This window comes from Triturus cristatus, chromosome 3_1 (assembly GCF_964204655.1).
Source record: "Triturus cristatus chromosome 3_1, aTriCri1.1, whole genome shotgun sequence".
Lineage (NCBI taxonomy): Eukaryota > Metazoa > Chordata > Amphibia > Caudata > Salamandridae > Triturus > Triturus cristatus.
The window spans coordinates 768,420,883-768,448,162 of record NC_140583.1 but is presented as its reverse complement, the minus strand read 5'-3'; the positions used below and the strand labels follow the sequence as shown (position 1 = coordinate 768,448,162).

General features: G+C 42.2%; 1 protein-coding gene across 1 annotated transcript in view; it reads left to right on the top strand.

The window, feature by feature from the left end:
- TH (tyrosine hydroxylase) overlaps nt 1-27,280 on the top strand; it is a 389,931-nt gene that overhangs the window by 157,567 nt on the left and 205,084 nt on the right. Inside the window, exon 2 of the mRNA XM_085646393.1 lies at nt 21,808-22,023. Coding sequence (XP_085502519.1) covers nt 21,808-22,023 — 216 coding nt within the window. The remainder of the gene's footprint in view (nt 1-21,807; nt 22,024-27,280) is intronic.

The following is a 27,280-nucleotide window of genomic DNA, read 5'->3' as shown; positions in this document are numbered from 1 at the left end:
TCTCAGTTAACCCTTATTGGTATCTAATCATACAGGAGACTCCCACTAATTTGTTATTTCCCATGCCTCCTCATTCCTCAATTTTACAGCCAAATGGAGGATTTGGATGATTATTATGAGGAGGAGGAGGTAACATACCTCCCGATTGATGATAATTTTTGCCAGGAAATGGATGTCTTCATTTTTGAGGTAGTTTATCAGGTGGTAGCGCCCTTGGAGAAGAAATTTCTTCAACTCCAGGCTCAGTGCCAAAAAACCCTTGAACCGAGGAAAGATCTTACAGGGCCTCAGGACATCCACATCAGCCCCAGAGTCCAAACGCAAACGTGTAGAGGAGAAAGGTGTAGATGCGTTTGCACACCCGAAGAAAGCCTTTATGGATTCTCAATCCCCTACGACTACCGCCCAAGTCATAGATAACTTAGGGGGACCCCTTTCGCTCCTGACTCCCCACATCTGGGGGACCTTGATGACTCTCACCAGACCTCTGATGGAGATGGGGACTCTGGCAGACCCTGGCACCCTTCGGGGGCCCCTCCAGCTGCAGGAGCTACAGCTGAACCCCAAGACCCATGGTCTGATATGCTAAGACCCGGAGTCTGATATGCTGACCCCGGATGAGCTGTTACATCCACGTTCAGCGGAATGGACACCTGCCCCAAAGGTGCCATCCTACATTGCCACCAGGTTGTGGAAGCCGCAAGACAAAGAGGTGAGGAGTTGTCTTGGAGCAGAATGCCCTAGACCGGCTCTGGATGGGAAAGTTGCCCTCATGCCAGTAGTGGATGCAAAAATGGCTAACTTCCTGGCTAAATTCTTAAGGGACCCAAAGATAGGCATTGATCGCTCTTGGCACTCATGCCAAGATAAATTGTTAGACATCACTGGTCCATTAGCTAAGATCATGTACATGGCAGAAGACTTCAAAGCTTTTGGCTCACTACCCTCCCCCAACGCGCTCTCCATTTGGGCGCAGAGGGCCATCATCGTCTTAGGAAATGCGAACTTTGCGATTTCGACAGAGAGGCATCGGTCACTCCTAATAAAATAGACCCAAAATTAGGAGAACCCTCCACCTCGGAGGCAGGACCCATCGCAGAGGGCAAATGTTTTGGGGACCCCTTTGTAAAAGAATTAGAGAAATTAGCTAACACATTTAACTCCCTGGACAAGGCCCAAACCTCGATTAAACGTATCTTTACACCCTGTGTTTTTGGCAGAGCCGTCATGGCTGGGGGCGCTCGTCCGGCCGTGCTTACGACCAAGCCTCCAACAGGAGGACAGTGGCAGGACCCAGCCAGATTTTGGAATTTCATCCCACAAGAACATAACCCCGTCGACGATGCAGCAGAGAAAGAGGCAATGGGTCCTATATCACCTAACAAGGTGAGTGTTAAAAACTTGGTGGGGCTCAAGCGAAGGTTTCCAAATAGAATTCTACGTCTCCACTACCCAAACCCTCCCACCCCAAACCTCTAGTTTATCTTGCTGATCAAAATGCACTGATAGATGGAGAGGTTTCAGTACTTTTAGCGAAAGGGTTCTATTGTTCAATATTCCCTTCACCCCCATGGTTTCCTCAGCAATCTATTGCCAGTGGAAAAAAGAGATGGGGGCCATTGGTCAGTAATCAACCTGAGAGAATTCAACGAATGGCTGGTTTATCGCCACTTCAAGATGGAGGGCATCCACCTCCTCAGAGATCTCCTGCAGGGACAAGATTGGATGGTCTGATTGGATCTCAGAGATGATTGTCTCAAGTTTATCAGACGTGAGGGCTCTGGACTTGACAGACAGGGTGTAAGGCAACCATTCATTACTCTCACAAAGCGTTTAGAGGTACGAGCTCAGTCCTGCTTGAGCTGTGAACGAAGCGCCTGGCAAAGGGCTTCAAGCTTTCCTCTTTGCTCTGTTTAATTGGTGAATTTACTGTGGAAATCGTTTAAAAAAATCTGTTACATCACTGTTTTTAATTCACAAAATGTTTACCTGGGGACAGTGCATTCCACAATCGGTCAAGGAGCGTCTTCCCCGGTCCACCACAGATTCTTCCGTTTGTGTGGAGGGAAACACGACGTAGAACCGGAAGTGTGGGTTGCCTCCATCGCGCACTCTGCGGTCAGCAGTCTACCTGTTAATCTGCATAAATTAGGATGTTTGCCCCGACGCGCAGCGCATGCGCATAGCGGGCGCGCCGCAGGCGAGCTTAAAGCAAGCCCGTCTGCACCCGTCCGCGCCTGGACGGGGCCCAGGGCCACGAGTCCTGGCTCATTTACACCAGCTAAACTCTATCTATTGACCTACTCCAGCACCCAGCTAAAAACATCTGCCATGCCTCCAAAATACATTCTTGTCCTTTCCCACACATTTGCTCCTTAGCAAATAACATAAAGTTCAGCTGCCCCAACTGCTCCTTTAAGTTGAATACCCACTATAAAGCAGGAGCCGTGCCAACCCAAACTCGCTGCACAAATCAGGAACAGAAGCACCTAGCCCTCATAAATGCCCGCTCACTCCCTAAACATAAGTATGAAATAGCAGACTTTCTAATAGACAACAAGTTAGATATATTATTTATAACAGAAACCTGGGGAGACCCTGCATCTGGTCCAGATTTTTGCACCGCAACCCCGGAAGGATTCTGCTTATTCAGACATGACAGAACCTTAAAAAAGGTGGCGGACTAGCTATCATATACCGTGACAAATTCTTAGTCAGGACAGAGATTATCCCCACCTCGACCTGCAAAGCTGTCACATTCACCATAATACTCAACGACTAACAATCATTCAAAGGAACCCTACTTTATCGCCCCCCAAGACCCCATGCGGAATTCATATCAGATATGGGTAGTTTAATAGAACATCTAGCAGGAGAAGCCACCTTCACCATCTTGGGTGATTTCAACTTCTACCTAGAATCCCGTGAAGACCATGACACCTCCACTATCATTGCAGAACTAGAGGCTGCTAATCTACAACAATTGGTGACTAGCCCTACTCACAAAGCCGGCACACTCTCAACAAACTTTTCACTAGAAATAGGCAATTATCGATAGTAAAAACCATACCCTTGGTATGGACCGATCATTGGGCAGTCTTCTTTTACATCCAAATGAAAACCACTCTGTCACTGATCACCCCAATCCCTCCCACACAATTTAAAGCCTGGAGCTGCCTGGATCATGAGCTCCTCAAAACACATCTTTCCTCCCCCAACTATGACCCTTCCCCAGACCCCACACTAGCCTCACTCAACTACTCTGAATGGCTTAAAAATGCCTTTAACGCCTTAGTGCCTCTGAAAAACTTTTCAAAAAATAGAACTATCCCATCGGCCCCCTGGTTTTCCAAGTCCCTTACAATGGAAAAACAACACTGTAGGAATCTTGAGAGACGCTGGCGTAGAAACTATAACTGCAGAGAGAAGACCCTTTACAAGGAAGCTATCTCCAAATATAAGCATCTCATTATCATAGAGAAGAGCAAATACTACCTTAGTCAGATACAATCAGCTCAAGACTCTACTAAACAACTCTTTCAGGTTGTCACTAAACTATCAGGGTCAGTGACAATCCCTCCTCTAGCCCCCACCCAGGTTCTGTACTGCATTGGCCTGCTACTTCCTAGACAAAGTCAGTAATATTTACAACAATTTCACTTCTCAACCCAAAACAGATTATTTGGCCACAACTTCAGACAAAATCGAAACCAAACCCATTCTCGAGATTTTTAGCCAAGTCTCAACGAAACAGATCACAGACCTCATCCTATCCACCAAGTCAGGCTCCCCGATCGACCCTTGCCCGGCCTCTATCCTAAAGCTATTTCCTGACATATTAGCACCTAATCTAACCGACATTTGCAATGCCTTGTTCATCACTGGCACCTACCCTGACATATGGAAAAAGGCCATTATCAAACCGTTGCTGAAGAAGCAACATCTCGATCCACTAGAATCTAAACAAATTACAGACCTATCACAAGCCTACCATTCCCAGCAAAAATATTTGAGAAATTAATGGATCAGCAATCAGCCAAATACATTGAAGATAATAATCTTCTGGATGAGACACAATTCGGTTTTACGAAAGGCCATGGTACAGAATCCGCCCTCATTAAAGCAGCAGACGAAGTAAGGACCATCCTAGACCATGGGGGCACCGCAGTACTGGTGCTGCTTGATTTATCAGCAGCCTTTGACACGGTCGATCATGCCACACTGATCGAGCGTGTCTCAAACATAGGCATCAAATTGAAGGCCAAAGAGCTACTGGCCTCGTTTCTTTCCAACCGCACACAATCAGTGGCCCTCGGTACCTACAAATCAGCCCCTTTCACCCTCCCGTGTGGTGTGCCACAAGGTTCATCCCTGAGTCCGACACTGTTTAACATCTATGTATCGGACCTGGCCAGGGTCATCAAAGCCCACGGGATGGGACTCACTTCCTACGCCGACGATACACAACTGGTGCTTACTAGCCATAAGGATGGAGGAGCAATCACAGTCAGTTTTCAAGATGGAATGCGTGCAATCAGCACTTGGATGGCCAACAATTGCCTAAAGCTAAATTCCGATAAAACAGAAATTTTGATTTTCGGCAACTTACTTCCTGTTTGGTCTCCCATTTGGTGGCCAACCAATCTGGGACCACCACCTCCCCCGGCAACCAAAGTGAGAAATCTAGGTGTCATGTTTGATGACAAACTCACTTTCATATCGCATGCCAACACAATTGCCTTCTCATCTTTCTACACTCTTAGAATGATAAAAAAAACTCCTCCCATTTGTACCATTCAGTGCCAGAAAAACCCTAATCAGCACCCTAGTAATGTCAAAATTTGACTATTGCAACGGCCTGTTCCTCAACGCCCAGAAAAAGGTCACCAGAAAACTTCAGATGGTGCAGAATTCAGCGGGCAGAATGATAACAGGCACCCCCAAATATCAATCATTCTCATCGGTAGTCCGAAAACTCCATTGGCTACCGATGATAAGCCGTATCAAATTCAAAGCCCTATGCATCGCCTTCAAGGCTATCCACAATACAGGACCTTACTTCCTGACGAAGGCATTTTGTGTCTACACTCCCAACAGACCCTTGCTCTCACTAACGACCAATCTTCTGAAGGTCCCCCGCACAAAAAAAGTCTCCTGGGGTGACAGAAGATTCGTCATCGCTACTGCTAAACTATGGAACACTCTTCCCTTGCACATCAAATCATGTCAAAATCTTCTTGCCTTCAGAAATCTCTTAAAGACGTGGCATTTTAATCAATAAGCTTCCACCACTGGTTCGACCTCTAGACACTCCATAGCGCTGAGACACCCTAGGGTTTTTGCACACTCTACAAATCGCCTAAAATAAATAAAATAAATAAAGCCACACAAAGCGGTGTCCTCCCCTACTTTTGCTCGGTGGTTCCGCTGGGTCATGCAGTAGGCAGGGATAGATATTTCCTATTTCAGAGCCCACTCGGTAAGGGGGGGCAATGGATTCTAAACCTTATTCTCTGGGAGCTCGTTGAAGGATATAATAAATGCTGCAGATTGGTCTTCAGGCTCCACCTTCATGAGAGTCTATTTTAAGCCTATTATAAATCTGGCTTCTTTGGTGGTGGTCAAGCTTTAAACTAGCCTAATCCTCGCCTCCGGTCCTGACATAGAATGAAAAAAATCCTAGCTATTGTAAAGAAAAGTTTCAATTCTATTAAGGACTTCGAGGCGATGATTAGCCAACCCTTGACTAGAATCCCCTCCCAATGTATCTACGTTGGGTACGCAAGTAAAATATCTTGATGTATAAATGCCAGTATGAGTTGGATATTTGATTTTCTCTTCGATGTTCATATCATGCATTTCTTAGTGTAGAACAGTACTTTTGACTGTGATCTTCATACAGGGTGTTAAAACACCTTGTTTATTTTGCATGAACGGGGTAAAGCAAGCAAGAATGAAATGGAACTTTACTGGCTGTGTTCGCAGGAAGTAAGAGGAGGATAGAACGTCCACGGGGAAGTTGACGGAAGGGTCGCATCCTGATTGGACATTTTGATGTTGATGTTTTTTTCTATTTCCCCAGGACTCATTGGAAATGTAGTTTGTTCTGGTTTCTAAACTGTTCATAGCTGTTGGGTGTAATAAAAGTAGAGAAAGTGATGCCTAATCCTCGCCTGCGAGTCCTTAACAAAATTGAAACATTCCTTTATGATACGTACAATACTTTTCATTAACCTAAGCCAAAAGTTTTTACTAAAGTGCAGAGTCATTAAGTGCTACAAACTGAGAGGTAAAAGTGCTAGATGTTCACTGAAAGTGAACTGAAAAGTACACAATAAAAAGACTCCAATCCTTGTATTCCTAGTCAGCAGGATAGGTTTATCAGAAAATAGTCAAGGACCAATAATAGTCTCAAATAATTTTGCATAACAATGGCAGCATTCACCTGGCAGCCTGCCTATTTTGTTTGTACATAAGAGAATGTTTTATAAACATTATCTGTACAAAAAAAACATTCTAGCCTACTCCGAAAATACAGTAAACAGTCTCTAACGTTATAGCGTTTTCCAGGTGCAATTGTGATTCTGTGCAAATGTGAGTGAAGGAGGTACACAGTTGTCAAAATATTGACAAGCAGAAAGTAAAAGAAAATGCAGTGCTTACAGGTGAGTGGGAGTGTTGTATGATTTGGTGGCTGAAGTGAAGGAAATACAAAGAAGAGTATTCAGGAGAGAGTGAATGGAGGGGAGTAAGAGGGAATAGATGGGGTGTAAGATATGCACATGGACGAGATGTAGAGAGAAATAGGGCATACATGTCTAACACAGTGAATATAAAAGGGAGTGATAGGGACAGTTTGAAGACCACTACCCCTTCCACCTGCCTCACTAATATTACATTCAGTCTCAGAATTTTAGAATTGAAACACTTTCAATACTATTTACACCAAAATCATTATTGTTACTCATTTATCCTAAACAGCCAACCCCCAGTGACAAAGCCAATAGTCCAGGCTGGTTTTAGGTCTAAGTCAGTGGCTGTGTTATATTTCTGGATGCAATAACAGAAAGCTCAGAGGAACCAAAACACCTGTCGAGTGGTACACTATGGGAATCACAAAAATGTTGTTTACCTGTATAAACCACCCCCTTAATTACACTGGCCATGCACCTTTTTCATACCCTCACCATAAACACACGTTCTTATTCACACGTAAAGCTGTGACTGAGCTCAAAGCACTCTAGCAATAAACACTGAATACTAGTGATGGGCCATCACCTTCTTTGTTTAGAAGAACAGTACCACATGCACATTGCCGCACTACCACATTGCTGCAGTTCTCTGTCAGATCACATGGCTGGCAGCATCCTCAAAATAAAGAGTATTAAAGGTGTGGACTATTTGTGACGATGCATCATTTGCTGACATATTGTAGCCACTTGAGTAGTTGCTGTGGAACTCAGCGTTCAGGGCATAAGTCCTAAAAAACAGAAGTGGGGGAACTAACCAAGTATGACAGTATGAACGTGACATCAGGGCGCGTGACGTCAGAGCGTGTGACATCACAGGAAGTGGCATCACATTCCATGACCTCACAGGAAGTGACATCACAAGAAGTGACATCAGCTCTAATGACCACACACATATATTTAGCAGGTCTATCATGAGTTCATTTCAGCAATAATGAGATTTAGCAAATTAGATTTTGCATTGGGGTTGTGCCAAAAAAACATGACACAACCACCAGTGCAAAATCTTGGCTTCAACTTATACATTTGGTTTTGTTAAACTCTGTCACAAAGAAATTGGTAAACAAGGAAAAACATGGTAGTATATCTGTTCAGCTTAATTGTTTGCAAAGTCCGCATTTTAAAATATCTTATGGGTTCAAGGCACCTGAGGCAGAGATCTCTGTGTGCCCAATAAATCTCAGGAAATAATATTAATGGAGTGATAACTCTAGAGGTTAACACATTTGCTGGAGGGATCTGTGTTTTGTCTAGTCCCAGTTTTGAATTACAGTAGCATAAATGTTAATGGGTCTTCTGAAAAGCACATCATGAAACATGCAAATGACAGATTTTAATTTTATGTAAGTGGGTTACTGCTTTTAACACAGAGATCGTTTTGTTACTTTCAGTTCCCAAATTGTAATTCATCTAATATAGCAGAGAGCAATGAAGGACATGCCACTCCTACACCTTGAAAGTCTCAATGTCTTCTGTAACACATCCTGTACCTTGATAACACAAATGGGATTTATTGTCAATGTATAATATTTAAGTGTGATGTAAAATATTCTGTCATCCTGCATTGGCATGAGTAGCTTTATGAAATAATTTTTTTTAAAAAGTAGTATTTAACTTATTTTTTGTAAATACTGGGACAGACAGGTACTGAACAAATTCAAAAGCATGAATTTCAAGTACTTGTGAAGTAACAAGCTGTGTGCATTTGCATTCCCTCCATTGTACTTGCATCTATGTGTGAGGCTCCAGATAGCTCCCACCCAAGGATACTTGAACGAAAGGAGGCCAGATGCCCCCTTCACTTCTGCCTTTGTTTTAGGCCAAGCTGGAATAACAAAGCCCCTTGGGGCCTCCATGTTTCTGTTCAGAATGAAAGCAGACAAGGTGCAGGCGCTACTGAATGTGTCCCATTGTCTGAAAACGACACCGGGACAGGTTCCACATATTAGTGTGGTGCCCAACTTCTTGGCAGGGTAGACAGCATCCACCCAGTGAGAATAGTGGGTGGACGCTGTCTACTTGTATGTACCCCCAACTTGTGCTCTGCCAGCGGGCTCACCACAGATCACCTTACTGGTGGCACTACTAACCTCGGTTGTAAAAAGTAAACTTTGCGATGTGAGACCTTTTTGCACAAATGTCATAAAAACTGGGTCAGTATGTGCTATCCAGCTCCATTTGCGAGTTTTAAAAAGTGACTCTACCATGGAAGTATCACTTTTTTAAGTGATGGGTGTAGGAAAATACCCTTTTTGGCATGGTTACCCCCAACTTTTTGCCTGAAACTGATGCCTTTTTGATTAAATGTGCATGGGGGTCATGCTAACCAGGTTCCCAGTGCCTGTCTTCTTTCCCAACACTGTACTTTTGTTTCCACAATTGGCACACCTCTGGCTCACATGTAAATCCCTTGTAAAAGGTACCAGTGGTACCAAGGGCCTTGTGACCAGAAAGGCTCTCTATAAGGCTGCAGCATGTATTGTGCCACCCTAAGAAACCCCTCACCAAACACAAGCAAACAGCCACTGAAGCCTGCGTGTTTTAGTGCAGATAAAAGTGAAGAGTCGACCTAGGTGGGGGGGGGGGGGGGGTGGTGGGGGGTGGGAGGGAGCCTTTTGCTCTTGTGGGTCAGAAACAAAGCCTGCTCTGGGTGGAGGTGCTTCACACCTACGCCAAGCAGGAATAGCATAGAAAGGTGGTGAGCCTCAAAGGCTTTCCGTCCTTTGTTATGCTGGCCAGGGACTCTACAGCGAGTGGAGATGCCCGCCCCAATGACCAAGTACCATTTTTGACAGCAAGGTCTGTGGGAAAATTAGGAAGTAAGAGAGGTGTGTCCTCTCTTACCCAGGGGCAGCCATAAGGTGCCCTGAGCTAAAGTGACCCCCTCCTTTCAGAATACTCCATATTATTTTGGCGGATTTTAGCCAATAGAGTTAGGGGTATGCCCCCTCCCCAGAGGGAGAGGACATACAAAGAGTGTAGTTACCCCAAATGTGAGTAGCCCATTGGCAACTACCTTCTATTCCCTGTAACACCCCTAAATTGAGTATTTAGGGGCACCCCTGAGCTTTACTCCTCAGATTACTGTCGACCAACAAAGAAGAGGACAAAGAAGAGCTCTCAAAGACCCTATTAAAGAAGATCGATTCGTTCCACAGTCCAGTAACCTCCAGAACCCTGGGAGGACTGCCTGCATTCTAAAAAGACTCCTAATTTCCCATGGACAGCGGACCTTTCCAGAAGAAAAACAACTTTAAAGACAAAGCGCTCTGCCTGCGTAATCGCAAAACCAACCACCTTTGCAACCGACACACACAGCCCGAGTCCAAATGGCCCACCAGTGCAGCAAAGGTACCAGCAATTCAGAGCAAGAGTCCACAGTGGGCTCTGCACGATGACCCCCTCAACCGCGATCTGCACCAATAAGTTGTTTTCCGACATCCAAGGACATCCCTGCTTTCGGAGCCCCTGGGCCTTGGGTAAATCAGCCGACGGTGTCCCGATACTCCAGCACATCCCAACTTACCTGTGCTGCTGTAGACTTCCATCACAAACACAAGGAGATAATGACAGAGTGCTGAACTTTTCAGACACTCACTTTCTGTCACAGATTTGGGTTGAATCCATCATCGTTCTTTAGCTCACTTCGCCACCCCAGTTCAGACCCAGCCATATGCAAATCAGTCTTGACCCTGTTCCTCATGGGAACAGTCCAGCCTGAAGTGCCAAGCTGGGTCCCCCCTGAACCAGAAACAAGCATCCTGGGCCCGGTTTCGGGGTAACACCCTTCATCAGCTAGGCCAGTTGAATCCAGTGGCAAAATGACCAAGGTACTCACGTCTGAGTATACCCATATCAAGCTAGCCTGGCTAGTGAGGGATGACTCCCTGAAACCAGTCCCAAGGTGCTTGTTTCTGTTCCAGAGAGGACCTAGCTTGGCAGTTCGGGCTGGACTGTTCCCATAAGGATCAGGGTCAAGACTGATGTGCATATGGCTGGCTCCAAACTGGGGGGGGTCGTGGTGAGCAAAAGAACGATGGAATAAACCCAGATCTTTGTGACTCAGGGTGAATGTTTGCATTGTTCAGCATTCCGTCCATCATTTGTTCCTTTGGCTTTTGTCACCCTAAGTGGGAAGGATATGCCTAGACGTGGGTCCCGTGCTCACTGCGCCACTGGGTTTAAGCTAGCTTGGCTGTTGAGGGGTGATGCCCGAGATTGGTCCCAGGATGCTTGTTTTCATTCCAGAGAAGACCTTGATGTGCATATGGCTGGGTCCAAACTGGGCTGGCGTGGTAAGCAAAAGAACAATATAATTAAACCCAGATCTTTGTGACAGGGGGGAATGTTTGCATTGCTTGGCATTCCATCCATTATATGTTCCTTTTGCGTTGGTTTCCATTGATCGGCCTCCTGGCCAGAGCCTGCAGCCTATTTTCAAATTTGAGATTCCCTATTGGTTTGTATTGGGCGCCCAACGCTGTGTTGGGACTCTGAACCCAGCCGCCCCTTTGCCGCATGGAGATGTATGTTTGGTGCTGCCTTGTGGCCCCCCCTGTGCTTACCTTAAACCCCGGAGACTGTGTTACCAAACCATGCTACTTACCTGCAAGAAGTCAATAGTGGCTGCTACCAAATGGGGTGGGGCAGTAGGGTGCGGGGGAGGGAATAGAAAAAAAACACTTACCTAGATGCGGCCGGCTGGCCGGCTGGCGCCTCTCCTCCGTCCTCTTCTCTTCTCCCAGGCAACAGGAACCAGGAAGCACACAGCCTCTCAGACTCCCCTGACCAATAACAATGCTGCCTTACAGCAGCGTTGTGATTGGTCTGACCTTCATGGTTCAGTGCTCAGACAGGGGCTGGGAGGCTGTGCATGTTCTGCACCCAGGATGTAATGCAGCCTGGGTGGAGAACATGCAAAGTGTACATGACTGTGTGGCCAGCCCAAGAGGGCTGGCCACAATGTCATTCGCACTTAGGAAGTCCCCACCACTCCTCCCCCAGCTCTAACAGCCCAACTCCACCCACAAATCAACTGAGCCAATACGGTTAAATAAAATGATTATAAAGTTGTGTTATTATCATTTTATTTTTACGTTTTAAATTGCTCAGTGGGGCGACGCTCCTCCACCTTAGCAGAGTAGCCACAACTGCAAAAGTACCACTTAGATTGCCCACTTTCTCCATTGGATAACATTGGCACCAGATCCCGAGTTTGACATCTGAATCTGAACTCGGCCGCCACACTGCCGCTGGTGGTGCAGTTTTGTCACTTACCTGAACCTTACCTGGTACTAATTCTTTATCCAGAAACTTAATATCGTAAATTGTTTACTTACCTGCATATTGCTGATTGTGTTTTCTCCCATAGGATTACATTGTACTGTTGAAAAATGCAGTGTCTTCTTTTTACATTGAAAAGCAGTGATATTGCAAAACGTATTTACGTGCATAAAAGTATCTTTGGCTGTAAAAAATAAATATACTAAAAGTAATATTTTTACAAACTATTGGTCTCGGATTTAGTTATTGAGTGTGTGTATCATTTATTGCCTGTCTGTGTACAACAAATGCTTATCACTTTCCTCTGATAAGTCTATCTGCTCGCCCAAATTACCACAAAAGAGACAATTAGTATTAGCTACTTGAGCCTTTGTAAAGCCTCTGGGGATCCACTGGACTCTATATACACTACACCTTACTTTGGTATAGTATACCCCATGGATACTCGCCAACATTTTCCCTGGGGCCACAAATTTTGGTCTGTGATGGGACTGAGGGCCGTATTGATGGCAGCAGATTGGCTGGAGAGGGGGTTGAGGGAGATGTGGCATTGTGGGCCTACATCTAGTGTCTGAATTTCACAATGGGAAACCAAAATTCTTGAGATTAATCCAAGCTTCACCACTCAACCAAACTGTGTGATCCTAGGCGACTGTTTTATTTTACTTTCCCTCCTGTTTCTTCCTATGAGGACCTCGAAATACATGACTTCAGGATGTGTGTTGTACAAAAACTTCTCCTGTGTTGGAGTTAATAAACTATAATGTAAATGTCCAGTATTTGTAAAGCGCACAGCTACCTCTAGAGAGGTGTCCCGGCACTTGGGGGCCGTCGGCAAGATTAAGCGATCTATTGACCAGAGTCACATGGTGCTGGGCTGATCTGCCACCGGCACCAGGGATTGAACCGTTAGCCCCAGGAACTGGAGGCAGTCACCCTGGTCGCTGCGCCACTCCTCTTCCTCTGTAATGTTCATGCATAGTAGGATACTAAGAACCCCAGCCACCCAAAGGTTGCGCATAACAATGACTTGCCTCTTAGTTCATTATTGGCATTGTTGTGATGGTGTAGGGAAGAAGCAATGTTTCTGAATTCATGTTTGAAAACTATCACTATTAAAAATATACTTCTGAATGCACTGAGATAATATAATCTGATGTACTAAGGTGAATCGGTTCGACGTGTTAATAAAATATACTTTTTGTCCAGACATTATACTTTACACTTTTGCAGCAAGATGTCTTTACAAATGATGGTGTTTCTAAAGCTGAGTTGTGCAGGACCCCCCAGTTATTTCCTTTCTTTAACTTAAATTAACCTTTCAATGTTTACTTAACATATTTTTAGGTCTCGCCTGGCGTTAGCAGCGTGCGAGGGCATCTTGGAATCAATACGGATTCCGAAGCTTTCAGAGGCGGACTTGAAGCCCCGCCCATCTTTTTCATTCGCTGGCATCATCCTACATGCTAAATGCTGGCTCACGATTGAAAAGGAGGCTTCTTAGTCCCTCCTTGTTACCGCCCTGTCCACTTTTGGCCCCGCCCACTTGGATTGGATCTCTCACTTGCGGCATTACACGGTCTACTTCATTAGAGGGCACGCACTATATTTTTCGCACAACTCCGACAGCTTGTTTAACCTCATTAGCATCTTATGTTCTGAGAAATAACATCTTATTATTAGTCCAATGTTAACACCTATTTATCAGAATCGCTTTTAAACTGGGGATTTCCGTAACATGTTGTGAACTGAGAAGCCTGTCTCCTCGATTAACCCTTTACTTGCAACTTTAGGGAACACCTACAAAGTTTTTAGACCTCTAGACAAGAGAGGGCGGATGCCCCAGGGTAAAGGCAGATCCAATTTCCTGAACGGGTCTCCAGGAGGGGCTGTGTTTTCATGTTTTGATGCCTGTTTTTCTGTAAGCCAGGAGGATGGACGTCCTTGCAGCATCATCGCATGGGCAGAAGGCTTCACATGGGGGCTTCAGTCAGAGCCTCTGAACACCGACTTTCAACCCAAACGAAGGCATCTTTTTGATTGTGGACACACTTTAAGGCTAGGCAGAAACACTGAAAGAGCTCCCTTTACTCGTTTCATTAATTATGGACACAGTCCGCGTGCTTCCCGCCAGGGGATGGAGTGAAAAGTCATTTCACAGAGAGGCAACCCTTCAAAGGATAAAAATTATAAATAACAATTCAGAGTCCAGATAAATAGAAAGAAATTAGGTTCTTTTATTGTTGCAGGTTGAACAGCAGCAGAGATGCAGCCAACGCATTTCGCCCAACAGCGGGCTTCCTCAGGGCTGTAAAAAGCAACATACATATATCAACAACGATCTTCTTATGTGTGATATACTCTAAAAAGCCAAAGTTGCAACAACCACACTACAAGGATGTAATTGTCATTTATGATTAATAGACAATCAATACCGTCTTCTACAGTAAATAGCAGCAGAAAGAAAAAAGGAAAGAAAAAATAATGAAAGAAAAAAGAAAAGAAGAAGAAAGACACCATTGGAAACAATCAAATTCAGAAATTCAATTAAATCGTAAAAAAAGAAATTCAATTAAATAGTAAAAAAAGAAAAGATTCAAAACACCTGATAGACCATTGAAGAGTTAACACGAAGAACCTAAAAAAGACCCAATAATTAAACCAAAGTGTTATGTCACTAAAAAAACACCACTAAATTTACCTATAAATATTTGAAAGATTCACCAGATCCGTGTGCTAACTCACGTGATTAATTTATCAAATAGCAGTGATGTGTATTAGTAAGTCCAAATAGACAAATGACCACACGGATATCTCACCAAAAATCGGAACGTAATCCAATCCAGTACAGAACCTATCGATTCCCACAATTTCGACTTTAAATCACTATAAAAAAACATAAACATAATAGTATATGTAAAAAGTCACTAGATAGGTCTCATTACTTAAACCCACAAACAACTGATTATTGTGTTAGTGGTAATTTTATTGTACCTTTGCCTTTAAACACCAATTCTCCTCAAATTTCCAAATTTGTACAGACAAAAGTAACCGGAATTCTTCGGTAAATCACCACGATTGAGGAAAATATTTTCTCCAAAGGTAAAATACAGTCACGAAAATTCACTACAATTGGTGAAATTTTCTGAACACTGGAAAAAATATAGAAAGTAAAGGCAAAATTAGGTTCCTCATTGGAATCATCATTGAAATGTAGAGCTTGTTCCATATATAATGGGACGACCACAATACTGCAGTGGTATCCCGAATTCATATTAAAATTCATGAAGTCATCACTATTATTGTTATAGTTAAATCTAACACTTCGGCAACGGCAACACGAAATTTCAATTATAAAACCTGAGTGTTAAAGGGCTAAACACTCGGAAATAATATGAGGCAAGAAAACATACAAACAAATACACTTTTAAAAACATTAAGAAGTATCCAATGTCATGAAATATCACTCAGCAAGAAGAAACGAGATTGAGACACGCATCATATATATGCGTATATCAAAATAAGTCAATATCATGGAAGGCAAATGACATATATTCGGTCTATAAACGCATTACGAACCTAATCACCACTCACATTTACTAGTGATGTACAGTATCAGTGAGTAGGCGCACTCCAAAACCGTCAACAGACAGAGAGATATTCAAATGCATGTTGTTTAGATCTAACATATAATCGCGTGATCACGTATATATAGCGAAGAGCAAAAAAGCGTATTTAAAAACAAGTGTCTAATTCTATAATGCGACGTAAAAGGCAAAAAAGGATTTAAGTCGTTACCAAGCATTCCTAAATAGGAAACACTTACTGAGTTATTTTTCGGTAAACGGCTCCGTGGAACTCCGAGTTCCTAGTTTCCCGGACCCGCCAACAATCTTGAGGTGTAGAACGGAAGCCCGTCACCAATCACGTGTCATAATATAGGGCTACCTGATTGGATAAACGTACTCACTTCCCTAATTTGGGATGATGTTTTTTTTATTTAAAAACAACTAGTGCGTATCTATAAACCACTGCGTGATATCGATTCATTCAATTACAACAAAACTTTATCGAGAAAGGCACCTTAATAATATTCGAGTATAATATGGAAGAACGTCACCAGCCACATGACCTAATATAGGTCTACCTGATTCGATGAACAAACTCACTGAGAATGTTGTTTTGATTATTTAAAAAAACAACTAGTGCGTGTCTATAAACAACTACAAAATATAAGCTCATTCAAATTCAAAGAAACTTTATCAACAAAAAAAGCCCCTTGATACCGGGCGATTACTCTATTGCATATACACAGAGTGCGCCAACTGAACTATTTGTAGACATTTCTATAGATTATTGCACCAAAGAAATTAAGGTAATGTAAGTATATAAATCATCAGTCAGATCAAGATGAAACTGACTATAATGTCCAATATTAAGTCCTAAACCGAAGTTATTAACGGTGAAGTACGTATAAATCACCAGTAAGATCAAGGTAAAACTGACTGTAATGTTCAATATTAAGTCCTAAACCGAAGTTATTAACGATGAAGTACGTAATGATATCTAAATCATTACTGAAACTATTATCATTTGGATCAATATATTAGTATATGCATGTATCCCTACCAAAATCAATGATAAGGATGCTAGAATGTACATGTATATTTCTAAGTAGATACTCAATCAAGAGTTCAAAAGTAAAAAATGTACAGTAAGTCAAACAGGAGGGGAGAGAAGAAAAGAACCAAAATAAGAAAAAGAAAAAGAAAACAAGAGCAAAGGGAATCTCAAAAAATATGTAGATGATGTCACCCAAGTGAAGACACTTTAAAGATATATCACATAAATATCACATATTTCTAAGCTCAATATTTAAGCAACCTGATAAGGTCCACATAAGAAAACATATCACATTAATAATGAAGCACTCCAATTGTTGAATAGCAGCAACCTATATGTGCTAACATGGAAAATGATTACACGTATGCCTTTTGTGGTCAAATCAAATATCTCCAATATAGAAAAACAAAATTATGATATAAAAGAATGATAACAATATCGAGTCAAAAAAAGTCTCAGTGGGGTAAACTCAATATATAACTCATAATACATATAAAGAAAAATAAATCAATAAAAATACATAATAACAGCATCAATGAACTTTCCTCAACACAGTGTTTAACAAAGCAGAGTAAAAAGTTCTTCTTATAGCAAATAGTGCATCTCATTATCTGAATTTAACCCAGATGTCACCGCTCTTAATTTACAAATCCAAAATGCCTCAATTTGTCTGAGACGCAACTCCCTACTTCCCCCTCGTCTATCAGGAAGGACTTGATCGATTGCATGGAATTTAAATTTGGATTTGGGTAAAGCAGACGTGCAATCATGGACACCCAATGCACTTGTGCCATCATTGTTGGAACATGCTCTCCTATGCTCTTGAATTCATACCCGCAATTGTCTCACTGTACTGCCAACATATATTTTAAGACAGTTACAAACAATTACGTAAATTACATATGTTGACTGACAGTTCACAAAATGATTGATCTCATACATGCGTTGACTATTATATGAGAAACATATGTTTGTGGTTTTAAGTAATGAGACCTATCTAGTGACTTGTTACATATACTATTATGTTTATGTTTTTATATAGTGATTTAAAGTCAAAATTGTGGGAATCGATTGGATTACGTTCCGATTTTTGGTGAGATATCCGTGTGGTGATTTGTCTATTTGGACTTACTAATACACATCACTGCTATTTGATAAATTAATCACGTGAGTTAGCACACAGATCTGGTGAATCTTTCAAATATCTATAGGTAAATTTTGTGGTGTTTTTTTAGTGACATAACACTTTGATTTAATTATTGGGTCTTTTTTAGGTTCTTCGTGTTTACTCTTCAATGGTCTATCAGGTGTTTTGAATCTTTTCTTTTTTTACTATTTAATTGAATTTCTTTTTTCACTATTTAATTGAATTTCTGAATTTGATTGTTTCCAATGGTGTCTTTCTTTTTCTTTTCTTTAATTATTTTTTCTTTCCTTTTTTCTTTCTGCTGCTATTTACAGTAGAAGACGGTATTGATTGTCTATTAATCATAAATGACAATTACATCCTTGTAGTGTGGTTGTTGCAACTTTGGCTTTTTAGATGATATCACACATAAGAAGATCGTTTTTGATATATGTATGTTGCTTTTTACAGCCCTGAGGAAGCCCGCTGTTGGGCGAAACGCGTTGGCTGCATCTCTGCTGCTGTTCAACCTGCAACAATAAAAGAACCTAATTTCTTTCTATTTATCTGGACTCTAAATTGTTATATATAATTTTTATCCTTTGAAGGGTTGCCTCTCTGTGAAATGATTTTTTGGTGTTACATGTGTATGGTCTTAGGACAGTGGACCAAAGAGGTGGGCAACCTGAATTCTACAAATCATTGATACTCTGTGTATAGGAGGGTAGTGCAGCTGTTGCTTTCCCCTACTGTCTATTCGCTGTATATTGATGGAGTGAAAAGTGCGTCTGAGCGCTGAGTGTACAGGAAAGACAAACACATGCACGCTGAAGTCGTCTGACCGGCTAAATCTTGCAACCAGGCGAGTAACACATTTTAATATTTAAAGCCAAATATATCTAAGACAGCACATGCATTTGTTGTTGTCAAGGAGGAGCAATGTCTCGGCTCAAATCCCTATATATTGTTTGATGCAACTGTGTGCTCCTGGGCAGAGCATGCACGCACTCTACCACAACAGTGAAGAAGAATGTGGCCCATTTTAACATGTTAGTTGGAAAATGTCTCCTAATGGTTGCACATTTCGAACCAGAGTGCAAAGGTGAAATTTCATGATATTACCAGAGTACAGTCTTGCTACCTTTAGAATTCACTGCTTACTGACTCGCAGATTTCTTGTTACAATCATTTTACAGAAGGAAATGTGGGCCTATAATCACAAGGCTTTTTTTAATGAGTCTTTATCCATCTACATGGCTTAACCCCTCGTCAGTTTAAATATATCTTTTGCGCGTGAAAGCAGAACATGGCAGAAGCCATGCACACTGACCCGCAGAGTGTAACTGCAAGTTCTAGATCAGTATAGCGCCCTAAGCGCTTTTATTATTTATCTATTATTCAGACTTGTGTAGTGTTCCTGCATCACTAAGTATTAGGGCCCCTTACATGCTATTCATATTCATAACGCTACATTAAATGTATAGCAAAACACCCAACTACATGAACGAGCCTAGAATACAGCGCAGGTTGCAATGACCTTGAGAGGAGCCACGCAGAATCGAAGCAATCTTTTGTATATCCGTTAGCTGTCTGGAAAGAGCATTTAGTTCAGTAAAAATCAGAAGGGATGAGTTTTTAAGTGTTTTTAATTCTTAAATTGATGTTAAGACATGGCGTTACTATTCGTAGATTTAGCTCAGAGATGTATGACAATCACAGTCATGTTTTGCCCTTTTAGGTGCTCATCAGTGTGAGGCACTATGCATACTGTGGACGTTTTCATAATGGGAGTATTGTCTCTAAAGACGACACGGAGTGGGGAGCTTGGTTTGAGATAAAGAGGCTTTCTTGCTAGTCTGATGTAACAATACAGAAGAGGTAGCAGTGTTTTCTAGACAGTCGCACTTCAGAAATTTGTTACATCAGAAAGGGTACTTACAAATCCGGTTATGTATCATATTTCTTAGAACAAGCAAAAATATAGTTAATAGTGGTGCCACTGGGGGTAAAGGTGTACCCTACTACCTGGGGTGCACAAATGTACAGGTACTGTCAACAGTCACTGTACAACACAATGAGAACTAATTATACCCCAGCACTCAAGAAGTTAAATCTTTTCTCATGTATTGCTTTAATAGGCTTTTTCCATAGTATACTCCGTCATTAATATATCACTGGTCAGACAGCATAAATAAATTGCTCAATTCTTTACTCATGAAACAAGGATAATTGGATCAAAGTTACAATCAGACTCCTGTTTCAAAAAACATGTTTTTGGAAAGAAAACATTTTATACAGAAAGTTCGTAGTTGTACAATTCCTTTGGAAGGAAAAATTTTGCACAGAAAGTTCTTAGTTGTACAATTCCAAGTTGTAAACAGACCCCTATTGCAAGAAATATATTGAAAGGGGAAAGCTTGCGCAAAGAGTTCTCAATTTTGTAGTTCCAATCAAGATACACGAGAACAGCCGACACTTGTTTCGTCACATCCAGTGACTTCCTCAAGGCTTTCAAGATAAGCAATGATATCTACGACTATATCCAATCCAGTACTGATCAGAATAGTGGAGGCCCGCGTCGCACATCGGCTCCATCGGGGCTCTATATAGCCCAAGCAGATATCCCGAATACGGATGCGACTTTTTGATAAATACAGGACTTGAGAGTGGCTTGTATATTTCCAAGCACCACACACTGTGACGCGAAATAGCTTACGGTAACCACCAAACTTTGGAGTGAAAAGGATTTGGGTCTCCACTGGTGAAATACTTTTTTTGGACACCATCTACATGGACTTACTATAATACTTTTTTGAGCTACATTTCCACTTCACAAATGAAGAAGCAGGATTGGATATAGTCGCAGATATCATTGCTTATCTTAAAAGCCTTGAGGAAGTCACTGGCTGTTCTCATGCATCTTGATTGGAACTACAAAATTGAGAACTCTTTGCGCAAGCTTTCCCCTTTCAATATATTTCTTGCGATAGGGGTCTGTTTACAACTTGGAATTGTACAACTACGAACTTTCTGTACAAAAACTTTCCTTTCCTCCCAAAGGAATTGTACAACTACGAACTTTCTGTATAAAAATTTTTCTTTCCAAAAAAATGTTTTTTGAAACAGGAGTCTGATTGTAACTTTGATTTAATTATCCTTGTTTCATGAGTAAAGAATTGAGCAATATATTTATGCTGTATGACCAGTGATATATTAATGACGGAGTATACTATGGAAAAAGCCTATTAAAGCAATACATGAGAAAAGATTTAACTTCTTAAGTGCCGGGGTATAATTAGTTCTCAGTCTCATGTAACATTCCACTTCTTCAGCTCAAAATTGACTTAGACTTCGATTTCAGTGGAAATAAAACAAGCATTGAAAATGCAATAGGTCTTGCCTTTGATTAAGTTAAAGCCATTTGCTTTGCTAATGGTATTGTATAGCAAAGCTAATGGCTTTAACTTAATGAAAGGCGAGACCTATTGCATTTTAATGCGTGTTAATCTTAGTGCTGAGTTGAGTAAAGAGCAGCCCAGTGCCTCTGTTGACCAAGGGTCCAGTGCTGCTGTTGACCGGGCGGCCACATGTAAAGGTCAGGAGGGTCGAATGTGGCCCCCGGGCCGTACTTTGAGTATCACTGGTATATACAGAGCCAGCTTCCTACAGTGGGTATGTTGATGGGTTTAATGCACAAAGGTGTTACAGAATTATGAATATTCCATGCTCATTCACGGTCAGCTCACACTGGAAGGTGCGTGGACTTAAAAAGGCCATCCAGTCAAACGAAAAGACCAGATCTCTTCACCCAGTCCCGCGTTTCTAATAATATTCTTGAATGTCCCTTTGATTGATGAAGTCTGCTTGGGTTTTAAGGTACATTTTCACATCATTCACCTGAAGGCCCCTTGTTGTGAGTCCTGGGGTGTTTGATAGGGAGGGTGACAGAGCCGACCAGTGGGTGCTCAGTACTGCAATGACCCCTCATCTCACTGTCCTCATCTCCTGTCCCATTGTGTCTTGCAGTCTCCGAGGTTCAGGGGCAGGAAGCAGAGCCTCATAGAGGATGCCCGGAAGGAGCGCGAGGCCGCCGCGGCTGCGGCAGCAGCCATGGCAGAATCTGGAGACCCCTTGGAGACGCTTGTGTTTGAAGAAAAGAACGGAAAGGCCATTGTTAATCTTCTCTTCACACTCAGCGGGGGGAAAACCTCGTCCTTGTCCCGCACGCTCAAAGTGTTTGAGGTAAGTGTCTCACTGCTCCTTCTCCCTACCAAATGAGTGTCTCATGCCAACCCTAGTCTTCCAAATACCCAGCCTAAAGCATCCTGCAATCTGTGAACCTTGTATGCCAAGCAGAGCTGCCATTAGCCCCTGACTGTGGGAGAAGGCCACTGGGTGGGAGAGGCTCTCGGTGGGACGCTCGGTGACTCTGAAGGAACAGGGCAATGTGGGAATATAGAATTATTGAGGATGTAAACATAAGCATGCCTCAAAGCCTTTCTAATGCTTCGTGTAAATACGTATATAGAGTAGGGCTGAGGGTGTGCCCGCCCCATATCACTGAAGTTTTAGGGATTATTAAAAATCCACGCATCACACTAAAGCAATTGGAACACACGAGCCACACCCATTCAGCATGAGAGCACTAAGGGTGTGGTCTTGGAGCACACAGTATATACTACTAAAGCATGGTGTGGAGGCACACTGTTATTCACAGAAGCACGTTTCACATTGAAATTGCCACAAAGTGTGCACAGAGATACAGCCTTACTGATTAAACTGTGCACATAAACAATAATGTAGGTTGGAAATCGGATTTCAACAATATTTATCATTTCCTCATCACCAAGTAAAGAGTCTTATTGTGTTTTGATCAAATTAAAATCTTTGTTTCCATCAAATTTCAGAACTACAAAAACGTGTGCCATTTGTGCTTTCATAACTGCTGATTTTGAATAATTTGCTTAGTTCATTTACAGATATGTAAATTATGTGGTGTGTTAGAAAAAAAACTCACATCCCTCAGACTTTACATTAACACTCCTAAACCCACCAAGATTGTCACATAGTTGAATTTACAAAAACCTCTAACTTTGCAGTCAGAGAAAGAAAGGTAAACATCAATCTCAGTGTTAAATGAGTAAGCAGCCATTTGACTGATGACATGTCCTGACATTTGACCCTGTCTTGGATCTCACCGCAGATGTGGCAAGATGAAAGCAAATTGTGAAGTCATCTTTATTTCTCATTCACCTTCTGGACTTCATCATGGTTATATTTGGGGTACTGCAGCAATCCCCCACCCCTACTTCCTGCACCTATTCTCCCAATAACAACATGGGGACTGGATCTATGCTGGCTAAAATGAAAGAGTGCAACTAATGCAATGCTTGCTATCAGGTTGTTTCGGCCAACGTGGCAGAGTTCCATTTTTGAGGTTAGTTTGTTTCTGGCAATCTGTCATAAATCAGTAGTTGTCTTTGGTTGTTTCTGGCATCTGCCACCACTCCATGTTTGCCTTTCTGCTGTTTCTGCCTCTCAGATTTCCATACCCCCAGGCTGTTTCTGGCAGCGTTCCATTACTCTATGCTTGCGTTTTGGTTGCTTGTGTCAGTGCCATAATGCTATGCTGTACTTTAGGTTGTTACTGGCCAAGCTGCACCACTCCATGCTTCCCTTTAGGTCGTTTGTGTCAGACTGCCATTACTCCATGTTTACCTTTAGGTCGTTTCTGGCACAGGGCCATAACCGCATGATTCCCTTTGGATTATTTGTGATACAGAAAGGAGTGGTCCCAATGGAAAATATAAAGATATAGCAATACAATTTGCCTATCCTGACTCAAAACTAATAGTCAAATGGCATCAATCCAAAGGACAGGGGAACATAATATTACTCAGTAAGAGGAAGAGTGTACCAAAATTGCAACACAAGAATGCACAAAGTCTGATTTAAATTAATTCAAAATTATATTGACATTAAACACATATATATATATACATTATTGTTATGCAGCGGTCACCCCATAGTGTGAAATGCAAGTGCTGGAAAGAAGTACTCTCGCATAGGTGAAAGGAGATTAAAAAGAATACAATATAATTTTGGCAATTTAGAAACACAAACAAATAACGTCTGAGCCTGTTTGACACTCTTTAGGTTGAATCATATTCCATCAATAATGTACAAGAATGGTGTACTATTCAGTACTGTCCCTCCGTAGATGGCTAAGTCAGTATACGAGTGAAGATATCGACGTTTTGACCCAAGATAGCGAAAGGCCAATTAAAACCTTAATGACGGGTCTTCAACAGGACAGATAGGAGCAACCTAGAAAATGGGAAGAACATGTGTTTTGCAGGTGTTTGTAATGTGAAGGTACACTCATTCATAATAGTCATGCTCGCCTGAAATCAAAAGCATTCCAGTGAGGAAATTAACTAGATAACACAGTGAAGGCCAGCCGGCTCTTAGTCTATAGGGAATCCATAAGCCCCATCATATTTGTCTAAGATGATCCAATAGACAACTGTGCTGCAAAAATTATGCAAAAAGATAATTAGCTAGTGATCATTGTTCATACATCTTAAGCAGTATCTAAGACTGCATCCCAGTCCAGATCTACATGTTTGCCTTTAGGTTGTTTCTGGCAGACTGACATAACTGCATGATTGCCTTTACAGTTTTTGTGGCAGAGTGACATAGGGCCATATGTAACAAAATACAGTTTTGCGACTCTCAAATTGCGAATCCCACATATTCCTTATTTGCAAATCGCAAATTGAGATTCGCAAATAAGGAATACCTTCCCATTCATTCCTATGGACTAGGAGGCCCATAGGAATGAATGGGAAGACCTTCTCAATTTGCGATTCTCAATTAGAGAATCGCAAATTGAGAATGCAATTTCATGGGTGCCAGGTTGTCAAAAGGACACCCTGTTGCACCCCTGAAATGTACATGTGTGCACATGTGGCACACATACATGCCCTAAGGGCATGTATGTGCACCACATGGCACTTTGAAAAATGCAAAGTGCATTTTTCAAAGAAATCGCAAATTACCACCAACTTGAACTTGGCGATTCCTTATTTTGCAAGGGCCTTTTAGGATGATACATCCCAAAAGGCTTTTTTCCGTTCGCAAACGAGGCGATTCTGAGAATAGGCCCGTTTGCGAACAGGAAATGGGCTTCATACATACGCCCCACAATCATATGCTTGCATGACCACATGACAGCATAGCTGCATAAACTCATGCTTGCCTAAAATATTTTACACTAACCTAAGCAAAGGCATTGGGCCTGTGTTGTCTCTGTTTAAAGAATGTCAGAACACCCTACTGGGACATCATTTGCTGGTGGGGAAGAGAAAAGATTCTTTCCTCTCTGATTTGCTGGGCTTGGTAGGAGAAGTCAGCAGAAAGAGTGGTGTCCCTACTGCCATGAGAAGCATTGGATCAGTCAGTGTTGCCCTTGCTATCCATGAATTGCATTTCAATACCTCACACTTTGGATCTCACAAGCACTAGAGTACTGGGTGTGAGAAGCCCTCAATGGGCATTGTCTGCTACAAGCTCGTTCCCGTTCCCATGGACTTGCATCCCATGCTGGGTCTAAAGAAGGATGGTTGGCTTATCCTGTTACCAGTGCCTTCTGATTCTTGGTGATTGTATCTCTTGCTACAGTTAGAGAAACTCTATATAGTAAGTGCCTTTACATTCTTTATTATACCTCTTGTCTGTTGGGTGACCAGATTTTCACAAAAAAGCAGGGCACAGTGTAGATACAGAAACAGTACTAAATATTGGCACATAACAGGGACGCAGAAACAGTAGTGTCCAACAAAGGGTCAGAGGGTCAGATATAGTCCATATTTTCAGGATAACTATTGACTAAGTAAATCAGTTCCATTTAAATTGATTGTTTGGAGAATCATCGTATGTAGATACCATACAAATCTGGCATAGATGTGGCTTCCTGGACATATGTTGGAAACTGACAGCACCCTCTGATATAGAAGGTCTGCCCTGGCACAGACCTATGAGACAGACAGGATACAGAGTTAAAAAATCATACAGCGTTTCAGAGGTTTTGTACTCTCTTTCTTTTCAGAAAGCTTTGAGTATCCTAAGGAGAAGGAAGGTGATGGAGGCAGCGTGCAGCATAGGTGATACTATGGAATCTAATACAAGCAAGGAAATGACCCGCGTACCCTTGTTTGCTAGTAGGAAACAGCTGGTTGGGTTGCAGTGGGCCCTCCACACCCCTGGGCTCAGTTACCACAGTAACTGCTGCACTATTGATAACTATGTCCTTAGGTGGAGGGTTTCACATAGGGTCCCTAATTGAAAATATTTGCATTTCCTATACACAGAGCCAAAAACGATGGTGCTCTTTCCCCTGAATTGCTGTAGCCTTTACAAAGATCGTTCTGAAAAAAGCTGTGAGATGAAAGCACTGAAAAATGACATTTTATCAAATAACTCCTTCCCTCAATACTGTGATAAAGTCCACATGTGAGCCTGGCACCTATTCACCCCTCTATAAAACCTGCTTTTAGGGAAGTGACATTTTGTCCACAGTGAAATGCAAAAGAGAGAAGGCCGGTGGAAAGGAGAACATCCTTGCTCACCCAACTCTCTCAAAAATCATCATGTATTTAGCACATTGAAAAAGGTCAGGATTCCAGGACAGACCTAGAAAAACCAGGACTGTCTGGGGAAATCCGTGTTGTCTAGGTATTCTCGCTGCCTGCCAAGTTTTAAACAAAGAGAAGCTTTCTATGCATCTGCCAGTCACGCACATGTTGTTTCCTATTGACCTATGTCCCTTGCTTAAGACAGAAATGCGTTGTAAAACAAAGCACAAATACTTGGGGTAGTGTATAGAAGTCTAACATGCGTTTAATGCAAAAATAGCCAGCAAGCAATTAAAATAAGCAAGTCAATTGCTATTTAAATGGACCAGGGCTTCGCCCTCCATCAACTGGAGCATGTAATGCTAGAATTCATATATTTTGATGCTACATTGATTTACTTTTTCTCAATGCAAGTGAATGGAAGTGAGAACACGTGATAAACACAACCTGTAGCTAGGCAGTCCTGAGCAGGTTCCAAGAGCTTCTTGTGGAAGCAGTGTGAGAAGACCTTTCCAAAACCGATGCAGACATATCCAGTATACCCATATCTACAGCTTTCTAAAATCCTCCCTTTGATGTGCTAAGTTTGGAGTGAAGTTATGCTTGACTGGGATGCTCCAGCAAACCATGCAAGGGCCCGAACCAGATCAGTGTAGACGTTTCCAGAATCATGTGAAGGCCAAAGCAAGTACAGCAGCGAGCCGAGGCTCCTCCTGCACCAGATAGCAGCGTGCGATGAACCAGGCAGCAAGGGAAATGAAAGGGGAAGAGGCTGCAGACCTTCCAACTCGCACGGTGCCCCCTTGTGACACATGATATCGGCTCCCATCACCTAGCCACCCAGTGAGAAGCCGATATCACAT